Source organism: Eulemur rufifrons, chromosome 21 (genome assembly GCF_041146395.1).
Source record: "Eulemur rufifrons isolate Redbay chromosome 21, OSU_ERuf_1, whole genome shotgun sequence".
In the NCBI taxonomy this organism is placed as follows: Eukaryota; Metazoa; Chordata; class Mammalia; order Primates; family Lemuridae; genus Eulemur; species Eulemur rufifrons.
Window position 1 is genome coordinate 4,879,596 of NC_091003.1, and position 25,350 is coordinate 4,904,945.

At 42.0% G+C, this 25,350-nt stretch overlaps 1 protein-coding gene across 1 annotated transcript in view; it reads left to right on the forward strand.

Moving 5' to 3' along the window:
* The first annotated feature begins 5,995 nt into the window (after positions 1 to 5,995).
* The window catches only part of SBNO1 (strawberry notch homolog 1), a 49,679-nt gene continuing 30,324 nt past the window's right edge, over positions 5,996 to 25,350 (forward strand). The window contains exons 1-5 of the mRNA XM_069497443.1: positions 5,996 to 6,124; positions 14,927 to 15,058; positions 15,538 to 15,642; positions 17,289 to 17,601; positions 22,980 to 23,080. Of these exons, the coding sequence (XP_069353544.1) occupies positions 14,927 to 15,058; positions 15,538 to 15,642; positions 17,289 to 17,601; positions 22,980 to 23,080 (651 nt within the window). The 5' untranslated portion in view covers positions 5,996 to 6,124. The remainder of the gene's footprint in view (positions 6,125 to 14,926; positions 15,059 to 15,537; positions 15,643 to 17,288; positions 17,602 to 22,979; positions 23,081 to 25,350) is intronic.

Below are 25,350 nucleotides of genomic sequence, written 5' to 3' on the forward strand. Positions count from 1 at the left end.
ATACCTAAAGGCCAAACTCATTACCTTCCTCTTCAGACCTGTTTCTCTTCTTGGGATCATTGGTTCAACTAATGGCTCCATTATGTACCCAGGGCCCAAGCCAGAAACTGAGGTGTCATCCTAGATTCCTCCCTCCCCACCATCCCTATCCAAGCAGCCACCATGCCTTATCGGCTTTACTTTCTAAATATTTCTTGAACCTGACCCTCGTTTATTGCTCAATAATTTTGTTCCAGTTCAGGTTCTTATCTTCTCTAGACTTACATGGTCTTCATATCTGCAGCTCAGTTCTTAAATCAATCTGCCACACTGCTTCCAGAATGATTCTTCTAGAATGCATATCCAACCATGCCAGTTCTCTGCATAACAAGTTTCTGAGTTCCCTGTAGCCTACAGAATAAAGTCCAAACTCAAAAGGCTCTTTGAGAATAAAAGGCTCTTTGGAAATAGCCTTCACCTACCTTTGCAACCTTATTCCCTACTGGTAACTCCTTTTTTTTCCTGCTGTATCAATCACGGTTCGGGTAGGAGACAGAAACCACACCAGTTATTTAATGGAGATAATTTATTTTTTTAAGCTAGTCAAGTGAAGCAGTGTGAGTGGAGAAGGAACAAGGGAATCTGTAACTGGTTGTGATCAATTAGTTGTAAACACTACTGCACTTGGACCAGCCGAGATAATTTAATATAAAGCACTGTTAACTATTAATAGATAAAAACTGGCTAATCAGGTAACTGAAAGTGTACGGGGAGAACTTTAAGGCATCATAGATTTAGCAACCATAGAACACAGCCGTCACCATTAAGGCTGAGGGGACACAGGCAAAGGGTTGGTGTAATTTAAGTTTAGGAATAGCCAGATGCAGTAGCATACGCCTCAAGTCCCAGCTACTTGGGAGACTGAGGCAGAATGATTGCTTGAACCTAGGAGTTTGAGGTTGCAGGGAGCTATGATTGTATCACTGCCTTCCAACTTGGGTGACAGAGTGAGACCTCATCTCTATAAAAAAGAAAACAAAAACTCCCCAAAACCAAAAACTTAGGAACATAGAAAAGGGTCCCGCAGTTGCTGAAACACAGACTTCAAGGAGAGGCCTCTGCTAACCTTGTGCTAGTGTCTTTTTTTTTTTTTTTTTTTTTTTTTGAGACAGAGTCTCACTCTGTTCCTCGGGCTAGAGTGCTGTGGCGTCAGCCTTGCTCACAGCAACCTCAAACTCCTGGGCTCAAGCAATCCTCCTGCCTCAGCCTCCTGAGTAGCTGGGACTACAGGCATGCACCACCATGCCCGGCTAATATTTTCTATATATATTTTTAGTTGTCCATATAATTTCTTTCTATTTTTAGTAGAGACAGGGTCTCGCTCTCGCTCAGGCTGGTCATGAACTCCTTGAGCTCAAATGATCCACCCTCCTCGGCCTCCTAGAGTGCTAGGATTACAGGCGTGAGCCACCTCACCCAGCCTTTTTTTAAATTTTGAGACAGAGTCTCACTCTCTTGCCTGGGCTAGAGTGCCATGGTGTCAGCCTAGCTCACAGCAACCTCAAACTCCTGGGCTCAAGCAATCCTACCGCCTTGGCCTCCCGAGTAGCTGGGACTACAGGCATGTGCCACTATGCCTGGCTAATTTTTATATGTATGTATTTTTCGTTATCCAGCTAATTTCATTTCATTTCTTTTCTTTTTTTTTTTTTTAGTAGAGACGGGGTCTCGCTCTTGCTCAGGCTGGTCTTGAACTGCTGAGCTCAAATGATCCACCCGCCTGAGCCTCCCAGAGTGCTAGGATTACAGGCGTGAGCCACCATGCCCAGCCATTGTGCTAGTGTCTCTGAGCTTAGAGGGTGACCCTGTGGGAGCTCTGATTGGTCCTGGTGTCTTAGTGAAGGATTTGGTGTGAGGAGGCTAGTTCTGTAAGTGTAGAAAAAACTGCAAACTGGGTATAGCTACTGCTATTGGAAGGAAGTATAGATGCCAGGGTGCAGAAGTGTTGCTGGGATGATGGTCACTTCCCTGTTGCAGAGTCTAACACAGAAACAGCTGGCAGAGCAGAAATGTAGTCACAAAGCAGAGTGCAGCAGCTTGGGTTTGGAGCTTTGCTCCCACCTGTCTCAGGACATTTGCATGTGCTATTTCCTCTTCCTGAAATGCATTCCCCTCTTCTCTTTACTTAGTTAATACCTACTTTGCAATTCTTAGCTCAGTCATCCTTTTTTTAATTTTTATTTTTTTAAAGATTTTATTTAAAAAAGTGTTGGTGTAATTTAACTCAGGAATGACAAGGTACAGTGGAAGTTTTTTTCTAAATTTTATTTTTTTTAGAGATGGGGCCTCACTGTGTTGCCCAGACTAGAGTGCAGTGGCTATTCACAGACTGATCATGGCACACTGCAGCCTCAAATTCCTGGGCTCAAGCGATCCTCCCACATCAGCCTCCCGAGTAGCTGGGACTACAGGTGCACATCCACATGCCTAAGGAAGCCTTGTTTGACTTCCCAGATGAGGTCAAATTCCTCTATAACAATCTCTGTTAGCTACTTTGTAGGATCACAGTTACAATTTTATATTTTGTGTAATTTTGGGATTAGTGTCCACTGGACTATAAGGCCATTTAATTTTAAGGGCAGGGACCATTCCCTCACCCATTTGTTTTCTTAAACTTGTATCCCTAACCCCTAACATAGTGTCTAGTATATAATACGTGCACTTGTAAATATTTGTTGAAGTGCTGCATAAATAGCCACAGAGAGGTCGATACCATGTGGAATAGGGATTTTTCTGAATCATCTGCTTCCAGTAGCACCTCTGTTCTGGGTGCACTCAGTAAGTCTTCCTCCCACCTCTGACCCTCAGTATCTCAGTTCTGATATCTTGATGCAACTGCTGTTAATTGTATCATCTTTCAGAGATGGTTTATGTTCATGCAAATAAATCATATACAGCTGGCCCTCCATATGTGTGGATTCAACCAACCTCAGACTGAAAATGTTTAAAAAGATAAAAAATAATGATAAAACAATAAAAATAATACAAACCAAAATACAGTATAACTGCTATTTACATTGTATGAAGTATTGTAAGTAATCTAGAGATGATTTAAAGTATATAGGAGGCTGCTGGGTGCAATGGTATGTGCCTATAATCACAGCTACTCAAGAGGCTGAGGAGGATCGCTTGAGCCCAGAAGTTTGAGACCAGCCTGAGTGACATAGACCTCATCTCAATACAAATTTAAAAAATGTATACAGGAGAATGTGCATAGTTATATACAAATACTAATACTATGACCTATGACCTTTTTTTTTTTTTTTTGGAAACAGAGTCTTGCTCTGTTGCCCCCAGCTGGAGTGCAATGGTGTGGTCATAGCTTACTGTAACTTCAAACTCCTAGGTTCAACCAATTTTCCCCCCTCAGCCTCCCAAGTAGCTGGGACTACACCCAGATAATTTTTAAAAAGTTTTTGTAGAGATGGGGTCTTGCTGGGTTGTCCAGGCTGGTCTTGAACACCTGGCCGCAAGAGATCCTCCTGCCATAGCCTTTCAAAGTGCTGAGATTATAGGCTGAGCCACTGCATCTGGCCTACTATGACATTTTATATAAGGGACCTAAGCATCCTTGCATTTTGGTATCCATGGGTGGTCCTGGAACAGTCCCCTCATGGATACGGAGGGACTACTGTACACATGTGTGTACACATACATACATACATACACTTACTGAGGTGCCACATCCTTTCATTCTTTTGAACAACTGTTGCATTGCAGGGAAGTACCTTAATTTAGTTAACAAGTCCTTCCTCAAAGACATTTAGGGTGTTTCCAATCTCGTTTCTACAATGCTGCAATGAATAGTCTTGTACATAACATTTGTGTGCATATATATAGTTGTAAATATCCCCCCGAAATACCATCTTTCACTTTGGTTCAAGATAAGGAGATGATGCACAGATAGCTGCGAGGATGTACCCTGGATGTTCAGAAAGTACCTCAAAATCAGGAGTATCTACATCGTGTCTGACTTGCAGAATCTAGCAGTCATGTAGTACTAGCGTGCAACTAGAGTTGGGGTCACTTGGAAACAGAATTGTGCTAACCAAGCTCCAAGGACACTGCTGTATTTATTAGAACGCCTTAGCTCTCTTTACTGCATTCTTCTCTATTTCTTTCTCCTTTCATAACATACAGACATTTAATTGCTTATGTCCTGTCATCTGCACTGGACCATAAGCTAGAGAATAGCAGTGAGCAAGACGGACGAGGTCCTTGTTTTTATGGAAATATTTTTATTACTTTTGTCTTTATAGGTTTTTTTTTTTTTGGTGTGTGTGAGGAGTAAATGAAATAATGGAAGTAAAATGATTAGCAAAGTGATTAGTCGGCACTTTTTTTTTTTTTTTTTGAGACAGAGTCTCACTCTGTTGCCCAGGCTAGAGTGAGTGCCGTGGCGTTAGCCTAGCTCACAGCAACCTCAAACTCCTGAGCTCAAGCGATCCTCCTGTCTCAGCCTCTCGAGTAGCTGGGACTACAGGCATGCACCACCATGCCCGGCTAATTTTTTTTCTATATATATTTTTAGCTGTCCATATAATTTCTTTCTATTTTTAGTAGAGATGGGGTCTCGCTCTTGCTCAGGCTGGTCTCGAACTTCTGAGCTCAAACGATACGCCCACCTCGGCCTCCCAGAGTGCTAGGATTACAGGCGTGAGCCACCGCGCCCGGCCAAAGTCGGCACTTTTAAATATTTATTTATATATGCGTACACACATATGATACATATTTATGTATGGAAACGCTTAGTTGGAAGATTCATAATTATTCTTGCTATGCCCACTTTTCTCCCCTTTCCCCCCTACATACTCTAGTTTCTCTGGAAGAGTTCACACTTTAACCTCCAACTGTTCCAACTACTCAGTGCGCTTGCAGCAGGCGGCGAGCGGGACGCGCAGCCAGTAGGGGGCAAGAGTCACCCGGGCGCGCCTATTACCTAAGCAACGGAGTCCGGCAGCGTTTTCAGAATGACTTTACAAAAGGGTTCGCAATAAGTTAGTATGTTTATTGTGCTAGGTCACTTATTAATGATTTAATGGCGAAAGTAAGGAAGTGGGAAGTGGTGGGACAGATCCATTCCGCAGCGTTCATTAATGGAAGCGACAGCGTGCCGGGGTGAGCGGCTGTGTGAGAAGCGATGACGGTGCTCACGCTCCCCGGTCACGGTCATGGCAGTGGACGCGCCGAGGGGCTCCGAGCTACTTGCGCTTCACATTCTATAATAAAGTGCTCTGGGCGAGCCTAACAACAAATGAATACGTGAAATTTTTTTCTAGGGTCGACTAGGAAATGAAGAGCTCTCCACAGTGACAGAAATGCCACTAGGCAACTTCCTGGACCCTAGCTACCCACCGAAAACGTTCTGAAAATAGCTTGGGCCCCTCCTAGCTCGACTTTGAAAGCCGGTGCGGGACGCATGCGCGCGGCCCACCGACTGACCTCCCCGTGGCACCCCAGGACGCAGACCTTCTTCCCGACAACCCCTAGGGCAAAAAGGGCGGGGCAACGGAATTCTCGCGAGGCTTTTGTGAACGCCGGCGGAAACATTAGACACGTGACTCTCCTAGGCGGCCTTCGCTTTCCCCCTCCCCCTTCGCGGAAACCCGGCCCCCTCACCCCTCGCCCACCCCAGAGCCGCGGTAATGGACCGTTTGGGTTCCGGAATTTCCTTGGATCCAACCATTGGTACCGGGCCGGCGGGAGCCAGGGGAGTCCGTTTTCGGCGGCGAAGGCAGGAGGCGATCAAAATGGGGGGTGGGAATCGTCTTCCTTCATCTAGGAGGGAGGCGGGGCGGAGAGGGGCACAGGGGAGCTGGGTGGGGGGGGAGGGAGGAAGTCACGTGGGGGCGCGCGGCGCGCGCTGCGTGCGCGCGGCGCCTCAGCCGTCGCTCCTCCTCCCGCCCCTCCCGGTGGGGCGGGGGGCTGGGGGAGGGGCGTCAAGATGGCGGCGGGGAGCTAGGCAGAGCCAGACGCCGCTGCTGCCGCCGCTACCGCCGCCGCCGCCTCCGCTCCAGTCGCCTCTGGTCCTTCAAGCTCTCACCGCCCGGGAGAAGCTGTGCTAGCGTCGGGTCCTGCAGGGAAAGTAAGTGCTTCTCGTAGCCCTTTTTTCCTTCTACACTCCCCCTCTCGGACAGCCTCCCACTACCACCCTCCTCGGGGGGCCGTGTGGGGCCGGGCTGGGGGGGCAGCCTCCTCACCCCGGCTTGGGGCCTCCCTCCCCTCTCGTCGCCCCCCGCAGCCGCGCATTCCGGTCCCCTCAGGGGTATGGTCCGGGCGGCGGCCCCGCTGCACTCGCTTCCTCCGCCCGTCAGCGCCGGGCCCTGCGGTCGCCGCGCGTGGGGTTCTAGGGGCCCCAGAGCCCCGCTGTCCCGGGCCGGAGACACCCCTCCTTGGACCGGGGAGGTGGGGTCTGCTCTCGCCGGCTCCGCTTGGGTCGCCCCGTTTGCTTCCCACGTACGACCCGGGGGCTGCGAGGTCCCGGACCCGCAGGGAAAGTAAGGTCCAGATCCTTCCCAAGTCTTTCGTTTTGCCCCAGCATTGCTCTCGGTTTAGGGCGGAGGGGGGCCGGAGGAGGCGACGGGGCTGTCTTTCCTAAATCTGTAGCCCACACTGGCGGTCTTCTGAGTACCTCGCTCTTAGGGCCGTGGAGGAAGGTGCGTGGGACACGTGGGGGCTACCCGCATGTCTCTGCCGGTGGTTAGCTTAGTTTTGCCTCAAATGAGCTAGCTCACCTCGTAGACCCTAAGAATCCATATATGAAGGGGAATGGCCGTTGGGGATTTGCTTACTTTCAGGGTTTTTGGCATAACGAGTATCTAAAGTTCCCCAAAGCAGTGTAGGCTGGTGGTTTCCCAAAAGTGGTTTTGGTGTCGGTTTAACCGCTGTGGAGATTTGGATGTTCCTGAACCCTTGTGATTGTTTCTTTCCTGATCCTGGCATCCAGCTCCTCCCCCTTTCCAACCCGGCTTTGTGCGGGTGTTTGGTTAATGTTTGCGGACCACTAACTTGATCCTTGCACAGAGAAGCTCTTTTTATGTGCGTGCTCCGTTTACTGTGGGAGGCTTTTGTTTTGGGGAGTCGGTGGTTGAGAAACGTGGGAAAAGAACGGGCAAGAAAATGAGAGTCAAATAAAGCAACGTTTTTATCCATTGAATTGCGCAGCCAATTGTAGCTGCACCCGGAAGTTTGTACTGAACACGTGTTGAGGGAAGGTTAAAAACTGGTCCCCTTTGACCTTTGAAAGTTGATTATTAGCAATTTATGTTGAGTTAAATGTTTGAAATTCTCCAGAACACCAGAATTAGAGATGAAATAGGGCTTCTGAAGAGTCAGCTAGGAGGGTCCAGAGAGCTGTCAAACCGTCGTGCCCTAGCATGAATCAACTTACCAGGCGGTGATACCAGCTAACAGTGCAGAGGGTTCTGTTTTCCACTGTATTTTCCAGCAATCAGAATTGATTTTCATAAGCAGTGGGGGAAGCCATCATTGCTGCACAAAAGGTAGTTTATACAGAATTAGTGGGATGAATTGCAGAATTTGCTATTGGTGACTTCAATGGGACATTAATTTTGCAAGCAAGGGAACGTTTTATTTTTTGTCTTTTAAAGATGTTTAAAAATTTTTCTGATCAGAGAAGACATCTTTTTTTTCCCCCTCTGGCTTTTGCTTTTTGTCTCCTAATCTAACTTTATTCCATAAAGTTAGTTTCAGAATTCTGAGTAAAATTTTATTTTAGCTTCTGGATAAATGTTAAAAAGGAGAGACGAATTGGCTTACTGTTCATTCATTCATTGAATGCTGTTATGTGTCAGGCAATTTTGTGTTTTAGGGGCTTTCCTGAAATTATTTAAAAATGGCCAGCATGGAGATTCTTTTCATGCTTTTGAAAGTAATTTGCCTCAAAGACTTTGGCTACAGAATTGTTTTAGTGTTTTTATCTAAATTGAGCTTTGATTTTAGACTTGCTGCCTGTGGAGGTAGAGAACACGCAGATCAGGTCTGAACAGGTAACCTAACTTTCCCCTACACTCTGTGGGTTCCTGTGCTTTGCCTGCCTAAAGTTGCCATGAAGATGCTTTTTGTGAGAAATTGCTTTCACATTAAATATGGCCAATTAATAACTACAATGATGTAGTAATATTAAGTTTTTGTAATTGTCTTTGTTTTTTTTGTTGTTGTTGTTTGTGTTTTTTTTTTTGGAGACAGAGTCTTGCTCTTTTGCCTGGGCTAGAGTGCCATGACGTCAAGGTCACAGCAACCTCAAACTCCTGGGATCAAGCGATCCTCCTGCCTCAGCCTCCCGAGTAGCTGGGACTACAGGCATGCGCCACCATGCCCAGCTAATTTTTTCTATATATTTTTAGTTGTCCAGATAATTTGTTTCTATTTTTTTAGTAGAAATGGGGTCTCCCTCTTGCTCAGGCTGGTCTTAAACTCCTGACCTCGAGCGATCCTCCTGCCTGGGCCTCCCAGAGTGCTGGGATTATAGGTGTGAGCTATGTCTTTGTTTTTATATGCTAATTGACAACATATTTTGATGTGACTTGAACTCAGCAAGTATTAAGGACAACCTTGGGATGCCACTGAAATTTTCTGTAAATGGAATGGATAGGCTTTTGAAGAGCTGAAGCTATTTTATGAGTAAGATATGATACAAAACCCATCAAATTAACGTATTTATTTCTTTGGTGGCAATATGTAGATTGGAGCAATGATTTTCAAACAATTTTATTGCATCCCACAGTAAGAAGTATTTTACATTGCAACCTAGTACATGTATACCCGTATAACAAAAAAATTTCACAAAATAATGTTTACTCTTTGTGTTCATTAGTTGTTTCTTCTATACTGAAATACTAAAAAATGCTTGTCATCATACACTAAATTGATTTGATAATCTAATACCACTAGTATGAAAAATACTGGTATAGAGTTGAGAGTACAGGACCTTGGAGGAGTATGATGTCAGATCTCCTGAGTTTGTAATTCTGCTCCAAGTTTACTTTGTTTTACATTGTTGTATTTCCTGTTTCTAAGCCTTAGTTTCTTGTCTGTGACAAGGGGATAACAGCTTGGATTCACTGAAGGATTATCGTGAGAGTCAAACGAGAAAAAACCCACCAATATACAAGTTGAACATCCTTAATCTGAAAATTTGAAATGCTCCAAAATCTGAAACTGATTGCTGACATGACGCCACAAGTAGGAAATTCCTCACCTGACCTTATGATGGGCATAGTCAAAATCCAGTCAAAACTTTGATGCAGGCCGGGCATGGTGGCTCAGGCCTGTAATCCTAGCACTCTGGGAGGCCTAGGTGGGCGTATCGTTTGAGCTCAGGAGTTCGAGACCAGCCTGAGCAAGAGCGAGATCCTGTCTCTACCAAAAAAATAGAAAGAAACTAGCTGGACAACTAAAAATATATATATATTAAAAAATTAGCCAGGCATGGTGGCTCATGCCTGTAGTCCTAGCTACTCGGGAGACTGAGGCAGGAGGATTGTTTGAGGTTGCTGTGAGCTAGGCTGACGCCACAGCACTCTAGCCCAGGCAACAGAATGAGACTCTGTCTCAAAAAAAACAAAAACTTTCATTCACAAAATTACTAAAAATATTATATAAAATTACCTTTAGAGTCGGGCATGGTGGCTCATGCCTGTAGTCCTAGCAGTTTGGTATGCTGAAGTAGAAGGATCTCTTGAGGCTAGGCGTTCGAGACTAGCATGAGCAATGTAGTGAGACCCCATCTCCACAAAAAATAAAAAAATCAGCCAGGTGTGGTAGCATGGGCCTGTAGTGTCAGCTACTAAGGAGGCTGAGGCAGAAGGATCACTTGAGCCCAGGAGTTTGAGGTTGCAGTGAGCTATGATGATGTCACTGTTCTCTAGCCCAGCCAACAGAGTAATACCTTATCAGTCCCCCCATCCCAGGTTACCTTTAGGCTATGTGTATAACGTGTATATGAGACATAAATGAGTTTCGTGTTTAGACTTGGGTCCTCTTTCCAAGATAACTCGTTATATAAATGCAGCTTTTCCATGATGGAAAAAAATCTGAAGCACTTCTGGTCCCAAGCATTTCCGATTAGGGATATTAAATCTATGGTAAGTACCAAGAAACTAATGATCTGAATTTGAGGTGGTGATAATCAAGAAAGTTGTTTTCATTCTCTCCCGTTCTTTCCTGTGCTTTTATAAAGCATTTTTGAAACGTTGTATATAATTTACACATTCCTTTGTGAATATATTCTTGCCGTGGATTTTGCAATGGATGGCCACTTTACTGAGCAGTGGTGCCATGGGGGTAGGTGTTGAAAAATACAGATTGTATCCTTTTCGGTAAAGGAAATCCTTTTTAATTAACTTCTTTGTAACTGCCTTCTCTTCTTCCTGATGTTCTTAAGAAACCTGCATGCAGTAGGCACTTGTTGATGGACTATATGTCAGCTAAATTCTAAGTGGATCATTATCGTTCAGATTCTGCTCAGCACTTTGGGAGGCTGAGGCAGAAGGATCGCTTGAGGCCAGGAGTTCCAGACCAGCCTGAGCAAGAGTGAGACCCTGTCTCTACAAAAAATGGAAAAATTAGCTGGGTGTGGTGATGGTGTATGCCTGTAGTCCCAGCTACTCAGGAGGCTGAGGCAGGAGGATCTCTTGAGCCCAGGAGTCTCAGGTTGCAGTGAGCTATGATGATGCCACTGCACTGTAGCCCAGGCAACAGAGTGAGACTCTGTCTCAAAAAAAAAAAGCCTGCCAGTTTCCTCTACATAAGTGATTAACTGGACAAATTGGATGTGTAACACTTCGATAAAAAGGGAACCAGTATTTTATAGAATTAATATGGAAGTTTGTTACTGAGTGGTTGTTAACAAAAGTTTGTATTCGGGGAAATAAAGTGCTAGTGATATGGAAGAAAGCATCTTTTTTTTGGTGAAATACTAATATTTATCAAAATGATAGTTATTAGCTAGTAGTGAATATTTACTCAACAGCAATCCTATGAGGCAAGTTCTATTTTTATACCCATTTTAAGATGAGAAAACTAAGAGAGGCTATTACCTGACCATATTACACTATTAGTAGGTGATGTAGTAGTATTTGAACCCAGGTCTTGTCTGACTTCATAGTCTCCTGAACTACTGTGGTATGCTACTGCTGTTGCAGATATCCCTTGTATGTGCTCAGAGCTGTAAAGATACTCTTTAGGTCTCAGCAAGAGGAACCTTGTCCTTGTTGATAAGTTTCAGTGTTGGTATTATCAATAGGAACTGTATCCTTTCGTTCCTCTGGTTGGCTATTGTTTCTCAGTATTCTCTTCCTGCTGAGAATGGCTCTTAGTTTCTCTCTACTACTGTGTCTTTGTTTCTTATTCACCAGAAGTTTTCATAGGTGTACTATTTTGAAATAGGTGATATTTTCAAATGTGTTTATGATAAAAATTGAACTTTTTGTTGTCCATTGTTTGAGATAGAGGCTTCTGTGGTTAGTAACTTTTGGATTTGTTAGATTGCTACATGGTAAATGTCACTTCAGGTCTGTGAACTCCTTTGTAGACACTAACACAGTTCTCTTATACCTAATAGTATTTGGCATTTATATTGTACTTTGTGGATTCACAGTGAAAACGTTGTTTTTCCTCCCAAGAATAAGTCTTACTTATTTGTAAAATGAGGAGAAGGAGATTGGCTAATGTAACTTTATAAAGGCTCTTTCAGCTTGAGCCCTGAAATTCTGTGCGTCTGTAATAGTTTCAGAATAGAAATATGATTAAATATTAAGAATTTTGCCTCTAAAAAAAAAGTTTTGCCTAGTAGAGTTAGAGAATGGGATAGATATTCTCTCTCTATTCCCTTCCCTCCTTCGCCCTGCAAAAAAGATCAAGTAGAGAATTTGTATCCAATTGGCCGAGAGAGAAAAGATCCCTAGTATTCCATTTCTGTATAAGATGTATAAAGGATTAAAAGCTCTCTAATTAATAGCTTATGAAAGACAGTGTCTTTTACAGACATTATTACTAGGTCATTACTCAGATCAGAGGGCCTCAGATTGTTATTTATTTTAATTAACAAGTAAAAATTGTCTGTTTATGGTGCACAGCACATTTGGATATATGTATACATTGTGAAATGGCTAAATCAAATTGTGATTCCTATGAGTGAATTCTGAGCTGGTCACTGATAGTGTTACTTACAATTGTTGCCAGTTTTTCTTATATAAACATCAAAAGTTTCTCCCTAAAATTTCTCCCCTCCATAATGATATTTTTGTACTTTTAATGCTCATTGTTAAGAAAATATACTTCAGGAAGCTCTTGTGAATTCAGTAACACTTTTCAATGAATTTGCATTTTATTAATTAATGGCCTTTGTGTACTTTTGAGTGTAATTAGACAGGACTTGGTGTATATCTGATGGATTAATGAATCTCTTGGCTTGTGAGAGCTCTGTCGTCTTTAGAAATGACTGGTTTAAAACAATACACCTTTGTTGTACATAAATCATTTCTAATATTTACCTTTAAAGGATGACATTTTGATAGTCTCCAGAATTCTATTAATCTGGGTCAAGATTAACCATAGTGGGTGGGCCAAGATCCCATATTCCCCATAGATCATGGGTCCTAATGAAGTATTTTATGGATTGAAAATGTTTTTAAAGCATTGGTTTAGGGCTCTAGGTACTTATTTCTCCTATGTACTGGAATAATTTGTGAAGTATGGTCAAATATGTCTATGTTAGAAAAATTGGTCAACTTTATCATGAATCTATATTGGGACATTTTTCCTATTTGTCGCCTGTGTTGTCCAGTTCCTGCACATTATTTTGCTAAGACTTTATCCTTCCAATTTTAATCTCAGTCTGGCATTTATTCTGAAATAAAGTAGTGAAACTTTGTAGGTTACCAACATCACCCTTACTTATTAGAAAGAGAACCCATAGACTTTGGGAGTTTAAACTATCTAGTTGAGGGGCAGGGAACCTGTGGCCTTCTAGATCCTTTTATTAAAAGGATTTGCTCTGTAAAATTTGGATTCAGTCAGAAGGCGCATTTAAGGATCTAGAAGGCCAAAGGCAGCAGGTTCCCTACCCCAATCTAGTTTCTGTCTTAGCTTCTACCACTCCTTGTCTGGGTGGGCTTGGACAGGTGATTTAAGCTTTCTGAGCCTCATTTTCAGCTCTAAAACTGTATTGCCTCTTTCACACAGGGTTGTTGTGGGCTTAAATATGGTAATATTTATGAAGAGCCTAACACTGTGTCAGGCTTGTTTCCTTCCCTTCCTCCCTGCTCAAAATTTTTTCTTCCTTAGGCTTCTTCTCTTTTCTCTGAAAAATATTTGGAGAAATCTCCTTTGAGTTATCTCTCGTTCCTCTTATCCTTTTAAACAGTGTTAGACTGAGTGTAGCCCTCAGTTTCATTCTGTATATCTGTGGTTTCCACCCTAAACTCATTCATGTTTCCATCAGAACTTCTGTCTAAATGATGCACAAACATACGTGACATGGACATAGAGAATTTCTCTGTTAAATGTCTTCCATCTAAAGCAGTTCTTACATGTTGGAAGTCATGGTCATGGTCATGGTGCTCCTGGGTAACACTGTTTTGGTAGGACATCATGAAACACCTTTAATTTTATCACACAGTCTGAGAACCAAAGAACAAGTGGAAAACTATTAATAGTATATTATTTATATAATGTAAAATTAGTTAACTGAGATAAATAAGTACAGTCAGATTTCTCATAAGTATGTATATATAAATTATTTCAGAGAAATTAATGGGAGAAGTTAAAATTGAGAAAGCTCTGTTAATTTTTTTTTTCTCCCTACAAAACAGTGATAAAAATCCATTTTGGTGGTAGAATACTTTGGTCTGGCTCCTGAGATTATAGTTGGGAAAACCTGAACCTAAAATGTATTTGCTTGCTCTTAGGTTATCTAGAGGCCTTCCTCAGCCCCATGTAACTCATCCTTCAGGTCTCCTGGGGTAAACTTTTGTTTTTCATTTTCTCTTGGCTTAACTGTAATCATCCATCACCTCATGCTTTTTCTCTGGTGTGCTTTATATTCTCCCTTTATAGTCTAAGTTTTTATTTAAACTAAGGCCAGTGGATTCTCCTTCCTAAAGATTTTGCATTCCACCCCGCCCCCTTCTTTCTCTCCACTCCCTGCAATTGTAACACATCATCTCTCCTGGTCTGCTGTAGCAGTTTCCTGAGATGTCTTCCTGCTTCTGGTCTTATTCTGCCCCCTCTCAGATTGCTTCCACACTGCTGTTTGAGGAAACCTTCCTAAGTCACAAATCTATGTCAAGCAGTCCTTTATCTGAAAACTCTTTCGTGACCCCTGTTACACACAGAATTAAGTGAACGCTCTAGTATGGTGTACAAGGCTGTGGGCAGTATCTTCCTCATCTCTTGCCACCTCCCAGTCAAGCTGCACACTTCTGTTCGCAGCTTCCATGCTCATGTTGAGTTACCCTAACCGTTCTTGAGGAGTGTCAGATTTGCCTCCGTGAGCTTGAATGCACTGTCCAGAAGATCTTTGTCCACTGGGTGATTTCTTCCTAGAGGCTCAGTGCATTGTCATCTTTTTAACCTCTATACCTAGGCAAAGTTCAGTATTTTGTTCTCTGTTCCCATAGCCTTTTGTAGACATACATTCTTTCTGTGACTTATGCATGTCTCTGTGCTTTCCATTTAAGTGTCTGCTTCCTGGGATCAGAGATTATTTCTCTTTTATCCTTTTTGCCTGATTTATAGCAGATTATTCATAAATATTGAATGAATGGGTCTGGTAGAAAATGTTGGATTGTTCATAATATGTTTATAGAAGTTAATATTTTCACTTTAAGTTTTTTATGTTAATATTTAATATCTCACTCTAAAGATGGTGGAACCAGGGCAAGATTTACTGCTTGCTGCTTTGAGTGAGAGTGGAATTAGTCCGAATGACCTCTTTGATATCGATGGTGGCGACACAGGGCTTGCAACTCCAACACCTACCCCTCCAGTTCAGCAGGTAAGAGTTTTCTAAAGCCTCTGTTTCTTAATTTGTAAGTTCAACTTATAGAAATATATATTATTAAGTCTTAATTTTAAATATATATGTGAGTGTTAATTTTATATTGAGTATTTTCATTTATGAAGTGGTAAATATTTGCAATGAAAACTTTCTGCTTTGGTATTATGTATGTGTACAGTAAATGTAAGAGATAAATTATTTAGTGTGTGTGGAAGCGTCTTTACTTTCTTTGATAGTTGTCTTATTTATTTAGGGACATTCTTCTGTAGTTTGACTATACACATTCTCTGAAAGCAAAAATAAGATTTTAATGTTAGCTTAGTTTTGTGGAGACTTTATGTTTGCAAAGATTGTTACGTTATATCTGGTTTTAGTGATTTCACATTCAGTTTGAATGTAAGGCTTGACCTTTTTTTGTTTTAATAAACGTAACTCTGTTCTCAAAACGGAATTCGTTGATGTTGTTTTCTCTCAAGTCAGTGCCACTTAGTGCATTAGAACTAGGTTTGGAGACCGAAGCAACAGTTCCTGTTAAACAAGAACCAGAGACGGTACCTACTCCAGCACTATTAAATGTGAGGGTAAGAATTTTTAGATTTGGCATTACTTCCAAAATAGTTGAGGATTGTAGTAAGAAAATAACCTATTAATGTGACATAGATTTGTCTCGCGAGTTCTGCTTTTTGCCACTTTCTCAATATCCTGTCGTTACCTCCTACCTTATAAAACATTTCTTTCATTCCTTTGGTACTTACGTTGATCACAAGATAATTAGAACAAACAGAACTTTTTTTAGTTTATTTATTGCAAATGATACAAAATTTATAAAGTAAAGATGAAATGCACATTATTCCACGACTCTTTCCTTTCTTGCTTATTTATTTCAGCTTTTGTCCATTGGTATTTGTCATTTTTATGGGATTATAATTGCTTTGAATATAAAGTTCCTCTGAGCTTACTTTAAACGTAGAGCAATTATTAGCTGAAGCCTAATGGGATAAAATTATTGGACACACTGGCTAAAATTTTGATAATTTGTCATAAATTATTGAGAATTTTGTTTAAAAGTGATAAATAATAATCCAGAAGACTCTTGTTAAAGGAGTCATGGAGAAATAAATAATCTGAGAAGGAAAGAAAGTAGAAATAGACTTAAATTTATAAAAATGTCTCAGTGTTACTTGTAGTCGCAGATATATTATCTTCAAGTTGACATCATTTTTTTTTTTTTTTTTTGAGACAGAGTCTCACTTTGTTGCCCAGGCTAGAGTGAGTGCCGTGGCGTCAGCCTAGCTCACAGCAACCTCAAACTCCTGGGCTCAAGCGATCCTCCTGCCTCAGCCTCCCGAGTAGCTGGGACTACAGGCATGCGCCACTATGCCCGGCTAATTTTTTTCTATATATATATTTTTAGTTGTCCATATAATTTTTTTCTATTTTTAGTAGAGATGGGGTCTCGCTCTTGCTCAGGCTGGTCTCGAACTCCTGACCTTGAGCGATCCACCCGCCTTGGCCTCCCAGAGTGCTAGGATTACAGGCTTGAGCCACCGCGCCACGCCCATTTTTTTTTTTTTTTTTGTCTAGTTTTCCCCACCTCATCCCCCACTGAAAAATAAAATGTTCTGAAACTTTGTTGTAGGTTCAAAGATAGCACCCACACTATTACCAGTAATTGTATTATACCTGACTGGGTTTGTTCATGCAACATAAGATTTTAAAACTCTGCTTGGTTGTTTTTGTCTTTTTATGTTCTAAACTTTAGTGTGGTCTGTATGACAGCAAACAAAACATTGAACAAAAATCACAGAATGTTAGAAACAGGAAATGTGTCTCAGAGAACCCAGGCCTCCAGGGGCTTAAGATCATCTACATGGTTGGGGCAGTTGTGGCATTAGAAATTCTTTCAGTTACCAGTCCTTTTATTATATAGGGTTACCATACATCACAGTTGTGTACTATATATCACAGTTTGCTTGAGATAGTTCCATTTTATGCTTGCTGTCCCCAGTGGTTATATAAAATGCTACACTACTACTGCACCTTCTTTTCCTCAAAGTGGTGCCTTTTAACTTGGTAGTTTGTAGCTAATCAAATTAAATTAGAAATGAAGTGCCAATAGGCAAGAGTAAAAGTCAATTTTAGATTTCTAAATGGCCCACTGTGTTTATGGATGTAGGCCTTAGAGAATAAAGCATTTTTCAGTGGTGTAATGTCTTTTGTTTTCTAGCAGCAGCCTCCGTCTACTACAACATTTGTGCTGAATCAAATAAACCAGCTTCCAACCTTGGGATCTACAATTGTGATGACTAAAACACCACCTGTAACAACCAACAGGCAAACTATCACTTTAACTAAGTTTATCCAGACTACTGCGAACACACGCCCTTCGGTCTCAGCACCAGCAGTACGAAATGCCATGACCTCTGCACCTTCAAAAGACCAGGTTCAACTGAAGGATTTGCTCAAAAATAACAGTCTTAATGAACTCATGAAACTGAAGCCACCTGCCAATATTGCTCAGCCAGTTGCCACAGCAGCTAGTAAGTCTGTTTTCAGTAGTATCAACTTTTTCTACCTTTGGTAAGCTATGTCAAAGTGGTTTTCTTAAAGGATTTTCTTGAGGTTTAAAAGAACTGGGCATGAAAGAGGTATTACCTGCATTATCCTGTGTACTTACAGCATTTGCACAGTTGAAGGGAAGTGGAAATTTATTTAGGTGCTTGGATAGAGTATTTACCTTTGAAATGAAGTTTGTCAGATTATCAGGTAGCTTCATTAATACCATTAGATCATCTGAGTTTTACATATTATGAAAAGCCAGTTAACATTTTTCTAAATCCTTTAAAACATCAGTGCTTATGGCCAGGAGTGGGGACTCACGCCTGTAATCTTAGCACTCTGGGAGGCCAAGGTGGGTGGATCATTTCAGCTCAGGAGTTCGAGACCAGCCTGAGCAAGAGCAAGACCCCGTCTCTACTAAAAATATAGAAAGAAATTATCTGGACAACTAAGAATATATATAGAAAAAATTAGCTGGGCATGGTGGCGCATGCTTGTAGGCCCAGCTACTCGGGAGGCTAAGGCGGTAGGATCGCTTGAGCCCAGGAGTTTGAGGTTGCTGTGAACTAGGCTGACGCCACGGCACTCTAACCCGGGCAACAGAGTGAGACCATCTAAAAAAAAAAAAAAAAAAAATCAATGCTTATACTTTATGTGCCTATGAATCTTGTTCAAAAATAGAATCTGATTCAGGGTAGGGCCCAGGATTCTGCATTTCTAGCAAGCTCTCCAGACACGCTCTTTCTTGCCTGGACCATGCTTTAGGTGGCAACAGGCTTTCTGTAAATGGATACTTGCCTACTTTATGACTTTCACAGTTTTAGGATTTGGACTGTCATTGGCTTCCTTGCTTATGTATAGTCATCTTTTTAGTAAGTTCTCTCTTAAAATACATATGCTTTTTTTTTTTTTTTTTTTTTTTTGGAGACGTAGTCTCACTCTGTTGCCCAGGCTGGAGTGCAGTGGCCTAATCATAGCTCACTGCATCCTCAAACTCTTGGGCTCAAGTGATTCTCCTGCCTCAGCCTCCTGAATAGCTGGGACTAGAGGTGTGTACTACCATGTCCGGCTAATTTTTTTGTAGAGACAAGATCTTGCTCTGTTGCCCAGTCTGCTCTTGAACTCCTAGCCTCAAGCAATCCCACCTCAGTCCTATGCTTATAAAATTATTTGCTGTGTTTTCTTTGAAGAGTGAGTACCCATAATACATTTTTCGCAGTGTTATTGAGATATAATTGACATACCATAACATTAATTCTTTCAAAGTATACAGTTCAGGCTGGGTGCGGTGGCTCATGCCTGTAATCCCAGCACTTTGGGAGGCTGAGACTGGAGCATTATTCAAGGCCAGAAGATTGAGACCAGCCTGGGCAACATGGTGAGACCCCCATCTCTTAAAAAACAACAAAAAAATGTACAATTCAGTGGATTTTAGTATATTTGCAGTTATTCAACCAATAACACTGTCTAATCCATGATACTTTAAGGGTAGGTTTAGATTTTTTTGTTGTTGTTGTTTTTGAGACAAGAGTCTCACTCTGTCCCCCAGGCTAGAGTGCTGTGGTGTCACCCTAGCTCACAGCAACCTCAAACTCCTGGGCTCAAGAGATCCTCCTGCCTCAGCCTCCCTAATAGCTGGGACTACAGGTATGCACCACCATGCCCAGCTAATTTTTTCCATATATATTTTTAGTTGTCCAGTTAATTTCTTTCTATTTTTAGTAGAGACGGGGTCTTGCTCTTGCTCAGGCTGGTCTCGAACTCCTGAGCTCAAACAATGCATCCGCCTCAGCCTCCCAGAGTGCTAGAATTACAGGTGTGAGCCACTGCACCCGGCCGGTAGGTTTAGATTTAAAGGGAAAAACTCAGTGATTTGATCACACCCTTTTAGGAGTTCATTACTGCATAAAGAGGGTAGATTTTACAGTTTTCTTTTCTGGAGTGACTTTTTAAAGCTCATTCATTCAACAAATATTTAGTGAGCACCTATTATGATGCCAAGCACTCTTGGAATTTTGAGGCTGGAAAGAAAACTGTTAAAATCCCAGTCCTTGTGAAGCTTGCATTCTAGTGGAGAGAGACAGATAATAAAATAAGTAGATTTGGCCGAGCATGGTATCTCACGCCTGTAATCTTAGCACTCTGGGAGGCTGAGGCAGGAGAATTGTTGAGCTCCGGAATTCGAGACCAGCCTGAGCAAGAGCAAGACCCCATCTGTACAAAATATAGAAAAATTAGCTGGGCATGGTGGCATGCATCTGTAGTCCCAGCTACTGGGAAGGCTGAGGCAGAAGGATCCCTTGAGCCCAGGAATTTGAGATTGCTGTGAGCTAAGATGTTGCCACAGCACTCTACTCAGGGCTTGAAAAGAAACAAAAAGTAGATTTTATGTCAGATAGGATGAGTGCTTTGGAGAGAAATGAAAGGTAGGGTGTGGGGCAGTAAGAGGTGACAGTTTTAAATGGAGTGGTCAGAGGAAGCTTCTTATTCAGTGTGGTAGTAAGGGAATTTTTTTTTTTTTTTTTTTTTTTGACACAGAGTCTCACTCTGTTCTGGGCTAGAGTGCCGGGGCATCAGCCTAGCTCACGGCAACCTCAAATTCCTGGGCTCAAGCGATCCTACTGCCTCAGCCTCCCGAGTAGCTGGGACTACAGGCATGTGCCACCATGCCCAGCTAATTTTTTCTATATATTTTTAGTTGTCCAGATAATTTCTTTGTATTTTTTTGGTACAGACGGGGTCTCGATCTTGCTCAGGCTGGTCTGGAACTCCTGAGCTCAAACGATCCGCCCGCCTCAGCCTCCCAGAGTGCTAGGATTACAGGCATGAGCTACCATGCCCGACCTAATAAGCGAATTTTTAAGGGTAAAATAGAATTAATCTGTCCGTTTTTATTTTCACTTTGGCTATTTGAAACTTGAGTAGTGTAGTTTCAGTTTTAGAGACTGAAAAATGTGGACTTTTAAGAGGAAGATTCTTTTCTTCCCTTCTCTGTTGAGTTACAGAGTATTTGAGTCCCTGTTATATAACAAACAAGACCATGGTGGACACTGTTGGAGATACTGACTCTGACTTGAAATACTCTGAGCTGACCAGTATTTTATAGTTTTAGCACAGGAATGGATATGTTTTTGTTTGGTTTTGGGTCAGTATCATTGGGATTGTTGTGTTTTGGGATCAAGAGGCTAGAATGAAGGGGAAGAGCTATAAGGCATGTTCCTGATGATTTATACTAGTGCATACATAGCATCCTGTCAGGCTCTTGGGATGAGGTGATGGATATTGAATAGACAGTTTCTCTTTCCAAAGAGCTTCTTTATTTTTCTATTTGTGGAAAATTTTTATTTTATTTTTTTGTTTTTTATTTTTTTTTATTCTTATTTCAGCATGTTGTTGTGGGGGTACAAAAGTTTAGGTTACATATATTGCCCTTGCCCCCCCCCCCATCAGACCTTCAAACGTGTCCATCCCCCAGACAGTGCACATCGTACTATGTATGTATACACCCATCTGCCCCCTCCCCCCCCCACATCTGCCCGACACCCGATCAGTGTTATTCCTGAGTGTGCTCTTAGGTGATGATCAGTGAAACCAATTTGATGGTGAGTACACGTGGCGCCTATTCCTCCACTCCTGGGACACTTCACCCAGCAGAAGGGCCCCAGCTCTTTCCAGGAAAATACAAGAGGTGCTATATCACTATTTGTGGAAAATAATTTTTAATGCTTCATATAAAACAGTATGTAAGTTTGTGACAGAATTGACTGCTTGGAAGTTGTAATGTGCTTGTGTTTTTATAAGTAGAGGGGGCTAGCGGCATTCTAAAAGGATCGGCAGGAAGTGTTTGTAGGATGATGTAGAACTTTGTTTCCAGTAACATGAAATTGAAATTTTCAGATACTCTAATCTTTGTGTTTGGGTCCGTATCATTGTGACCTTGTGACTGTAGTTTTGTATTCTCAAGGTCATTGTCCTGGACTAAAACTGCAACCTGGCAGCTAAATGCCAGTTGGGAAATCATTTTAGCTGCCTTAGAACTGATTTCCTTTTTCTGCCATGGAGCACAGTACTGTGTCCCTGACCTGGCTAAAGTTCAGGGCAGCATCTGGAATGGCTCCTCCAGGACTTGGGGCTAGTCAGCAGATAGTGGAAGATGCTTTTTGTTAGAGTCTTTGGATTTAATGAGGAAGCCTGTGCCTTTTATATGGGTGGCTTCCTGAGTGTTCCACTCCTCAAAGAAGTACATGCCATCATAACTTAAAGGAGTGGATGTGTGCCGTTGTGAGGAAAGAGTGTAGAGAGCAAAATAGAAAGTGGGATAAGTTTGGTTGCATAAGATCTAGTACAGTGGGCCAGGCGCTTTGGCTCACGCCTTTAATCCTAGCATTCTAGGAGGCTGAGGCGGGAGAATCGCTTGAGGTCAGGAGTTCAAGACCAGCCTGGGCAAGAGCGAGACCCTGTCTCTACTAAAAAATAGAAAGAAATTATCTGGACAACTAAAAATACATAGAAAAAATTAGCTGGGCATGGTGGCGCATGCCTGTAGTCCCAGCTCCTCGAGAGGCTGAGGCAGAAAGATTGCTTAAACCCAGGAATTTGAGGTTGCTTTGAGCTGGGCTGATGCCACGGCACTCTAGCCACGGCAAAAGAGCAAGATTCTGTCTCTAAAAAAAAAAAAAAAAAAAAGAAGTAATATTGGCGCTTGGTATTTGCGAGGGTTTGTTTGTTTGTTTGTTTGTTTTTGTTTTTTTTGAGACAGTCTTGCTCTGTTGCCCCTGGTAGAGTGCAGTGTCATTATCATGGTTCACTGCAGCCTCAAACGCCTGGGCTCAAGTGATCCTCCTGCCTCAGTAGCTGAAAGTACAGGCACATGCTTCCATGCCCCTGGCTAATTTTTCTTTTCCATTTTTTGTAGAGATGGAGTCTCGCTCTTGCTCAGGCTCGTGTTGAACTCCTGAGCTCAAGCGATCCTCCCTCCTTGACTTCCCAGAGTGCTAGGATTACAGGTGTGAGCCGCTGTGCCTAGTCTGCCTCTTGGTATTTATATTGAACTATAAATTGTCTGGTTAAGGTGTTTTTCTGATAAATTATTTTGAAATTTTCCATGCACACATTTTCTTTTGAGTTACTTGTTTTCTAAAGTTAATTATTATTTTTTTTTTTTTAATTTCTGCACTCTACCTCCTTAAAGTTAATTCTTATTTCCATGTTTTAATGCTTGTGGCTAATTTCAGTTAGTGATAGGCAGATTGATGTTCTTTGGTTTGTGAATTGGGTAAACTTTAACGAATTTTTAAACTATAGGAAAAGAAATTGTGATTTTCTTCAAAAATATAAAGTGATTTTTTTTCCCCTTCAGCTGATGTAAGCAATGGTACAGTAAAGAAAGAGTCTTCTAATAAAGAAGTAGCAAGAATATGGATAAATGACATGAAAATGAGGAGTTTTTCCCCGACCATGGTGAGTTTCCAATACTTGTATCTATTTTTGTGTAGTATGAAAGTACACTTGACTAAAAGTGCTCTAGAACAGCCCTCACAACACTTGTTTTTGGATGGAAGGGGGCTACTCAGTTATATAAAATAATGGGTAAGCTTAAACCTTGCTGTAATAAACTGACACATACTAAACATCATGGTTAAAACTTGCAGATTTGATAGGATGTGGTATTACACACAGTGCTGACTTCTTATTATGAATCTCACCTGATCAGAAAAAAGAACCAAAAATATTTGATAACTATGTTCATTTTAGTATTCAACATGAATATGTAGCTAATTATGAGCTGTGTGATCATATAATGGTATAGTTTTGAGTAATTTTATAATTTTTTAACATTTGGGAAATACCATATGTTTCAGATCAGTGGATCTTATACATTTATTTAGTAGTCTCTGTATGTAATTATGTGTGTGGTGGGTTTCTATAAGAATTATGTTGTATGACTCTACTTTCAATAAAATTTGACAACTTCCTGGCTTATGTAGTGATACAAAGGGCATCTAAAGGTACAATGTGATGCTCAAATTGTGATGCTTGGGTTTTGCATCTGTAGAGACTTTGAGAGGGCACTTTACGAGGGGAGTTAAAGGATTAGTAGACACAGAAGAGGTGGCGACTGTGTGCTTAGGTGACAATAAGCTAGGATGCTTATTGTCTCGCAGGAAGAAATGAAAATGGTAGATTCGGGCTCTGTGGAGTGACCTGAGTTGAGTTTAAAGGACTTTGGACATGGTGCCAGTGAGGAGTTGCTGCAAGTGGGGGAACCTGCTGGTTATACAGGATGGTGGGTGTAGGGAAGAGAGACAGGTTGGGAAGCTGGTTAATCTAAAAGGGAAGAAAGAAGGAACTAAACTAGGCAGAGATTATTGGAAAAGTGTGAAACGAAAAGGAAAAAGAGAGATGAGAGATGACTACACATGACAATACCAAAGGAAGGTTAGGACTTGGGATAGAATATGGAATTGGAGACAGTACAGCAGCCTGCACCTGAGGTTTTGCACAGGGACCAGGAGAACCAGTGCTGGCGGTACCAAGTTAACTTATTGTCGTGTACCAACAGCACTTCCAAGTTGAATTTTGGAAACTAAGAATGCATTTTCTTCCAGAAACTTTTTTTTTTTTTTTTTTTTTTTTTTTTTTTGAGACAGAGTCTCGCTTTGTTGCCCGGGCTAGAGTGAGTGCCGTGGCGTCAACCTAGCTCATAGCAACCTCAAACTCCTGGGCTTAAGCGATCCTACTGCCTCAGCCTCCCGGATAGCTGGGACTACAGGCATGCGCCACCATGCCCGGCTAACTTTTTCTATATATATTTTTTAGTTGGCCAGATAATTTCTTTCTATTTTTCGTAGAGACGGGGTCTCCCTCTTGCTCAGGCTGGTCTCGAACTCCTGACCTTGAGCGATCCACCCGCCTCGGCCTCCCAGAGTGCTAGGATTACAGGCGTGAGCCACCGCGCCCGGCCCAGAAACTTTTAATGTACTACTCATGTTCCCATTCCAGCCTATAACATACCAAGGGTTCTATGTTGGCCTAGCAGTTAGGAAACATCTAACAGAGATTGTACACTGGTAGTCTGTGGATCAAAACTAGTTGACAAGTTTGGCCTCCAGAGTATTTTGAAGAATTTTGAGTTTGTTGCTGATACATAAAAATCCTAATTATGGCCAGGTGTGGTGGCTCACACCTGTAATCCTAGCACTTTGGTAGGCCAAGGCAGGAGGATCCCTTGAGGCCAGGAGTTTAAGACCAGCTTGAGCTGACCCCCGTTCCTACAAAATATATTAAAAAATTAGCCAGGTGTGGTGACTCGTGCCTGTAGTCCCAGCTACTCAGGAGGCTGAGGCAGGAGGATCACTTGAGCCCAGGAATTGGAGGTTGCAATGCACTATGATGCCGCTGCCCAGATTACAGAGTGAGAGCTTGTCTCAAAAAATGAGTCAATGAATCCTGATTTCCAAGTTCTCTTGCAAAATAGGAGTACGTGACAATGCTGGGCTCACATTCCCCACCTTGTAAAACTTGCCTGGCTATGAGTAGTAAGCGTCCACACTGTGTGTTGGGCTGGGGTCCCAAGGATCATGGTCTCCCTCACCCCCAGGTATCTCCTTGACCCTAAGCCTGATGTCAGTTGCCATTTCACATCCACCTGGCTTAAAAATGTACCTGTTTGGTCCCTGGATTTCTCAGTGATCTTTTAGTATTACCAATTTACCCTCCAATTATACCCG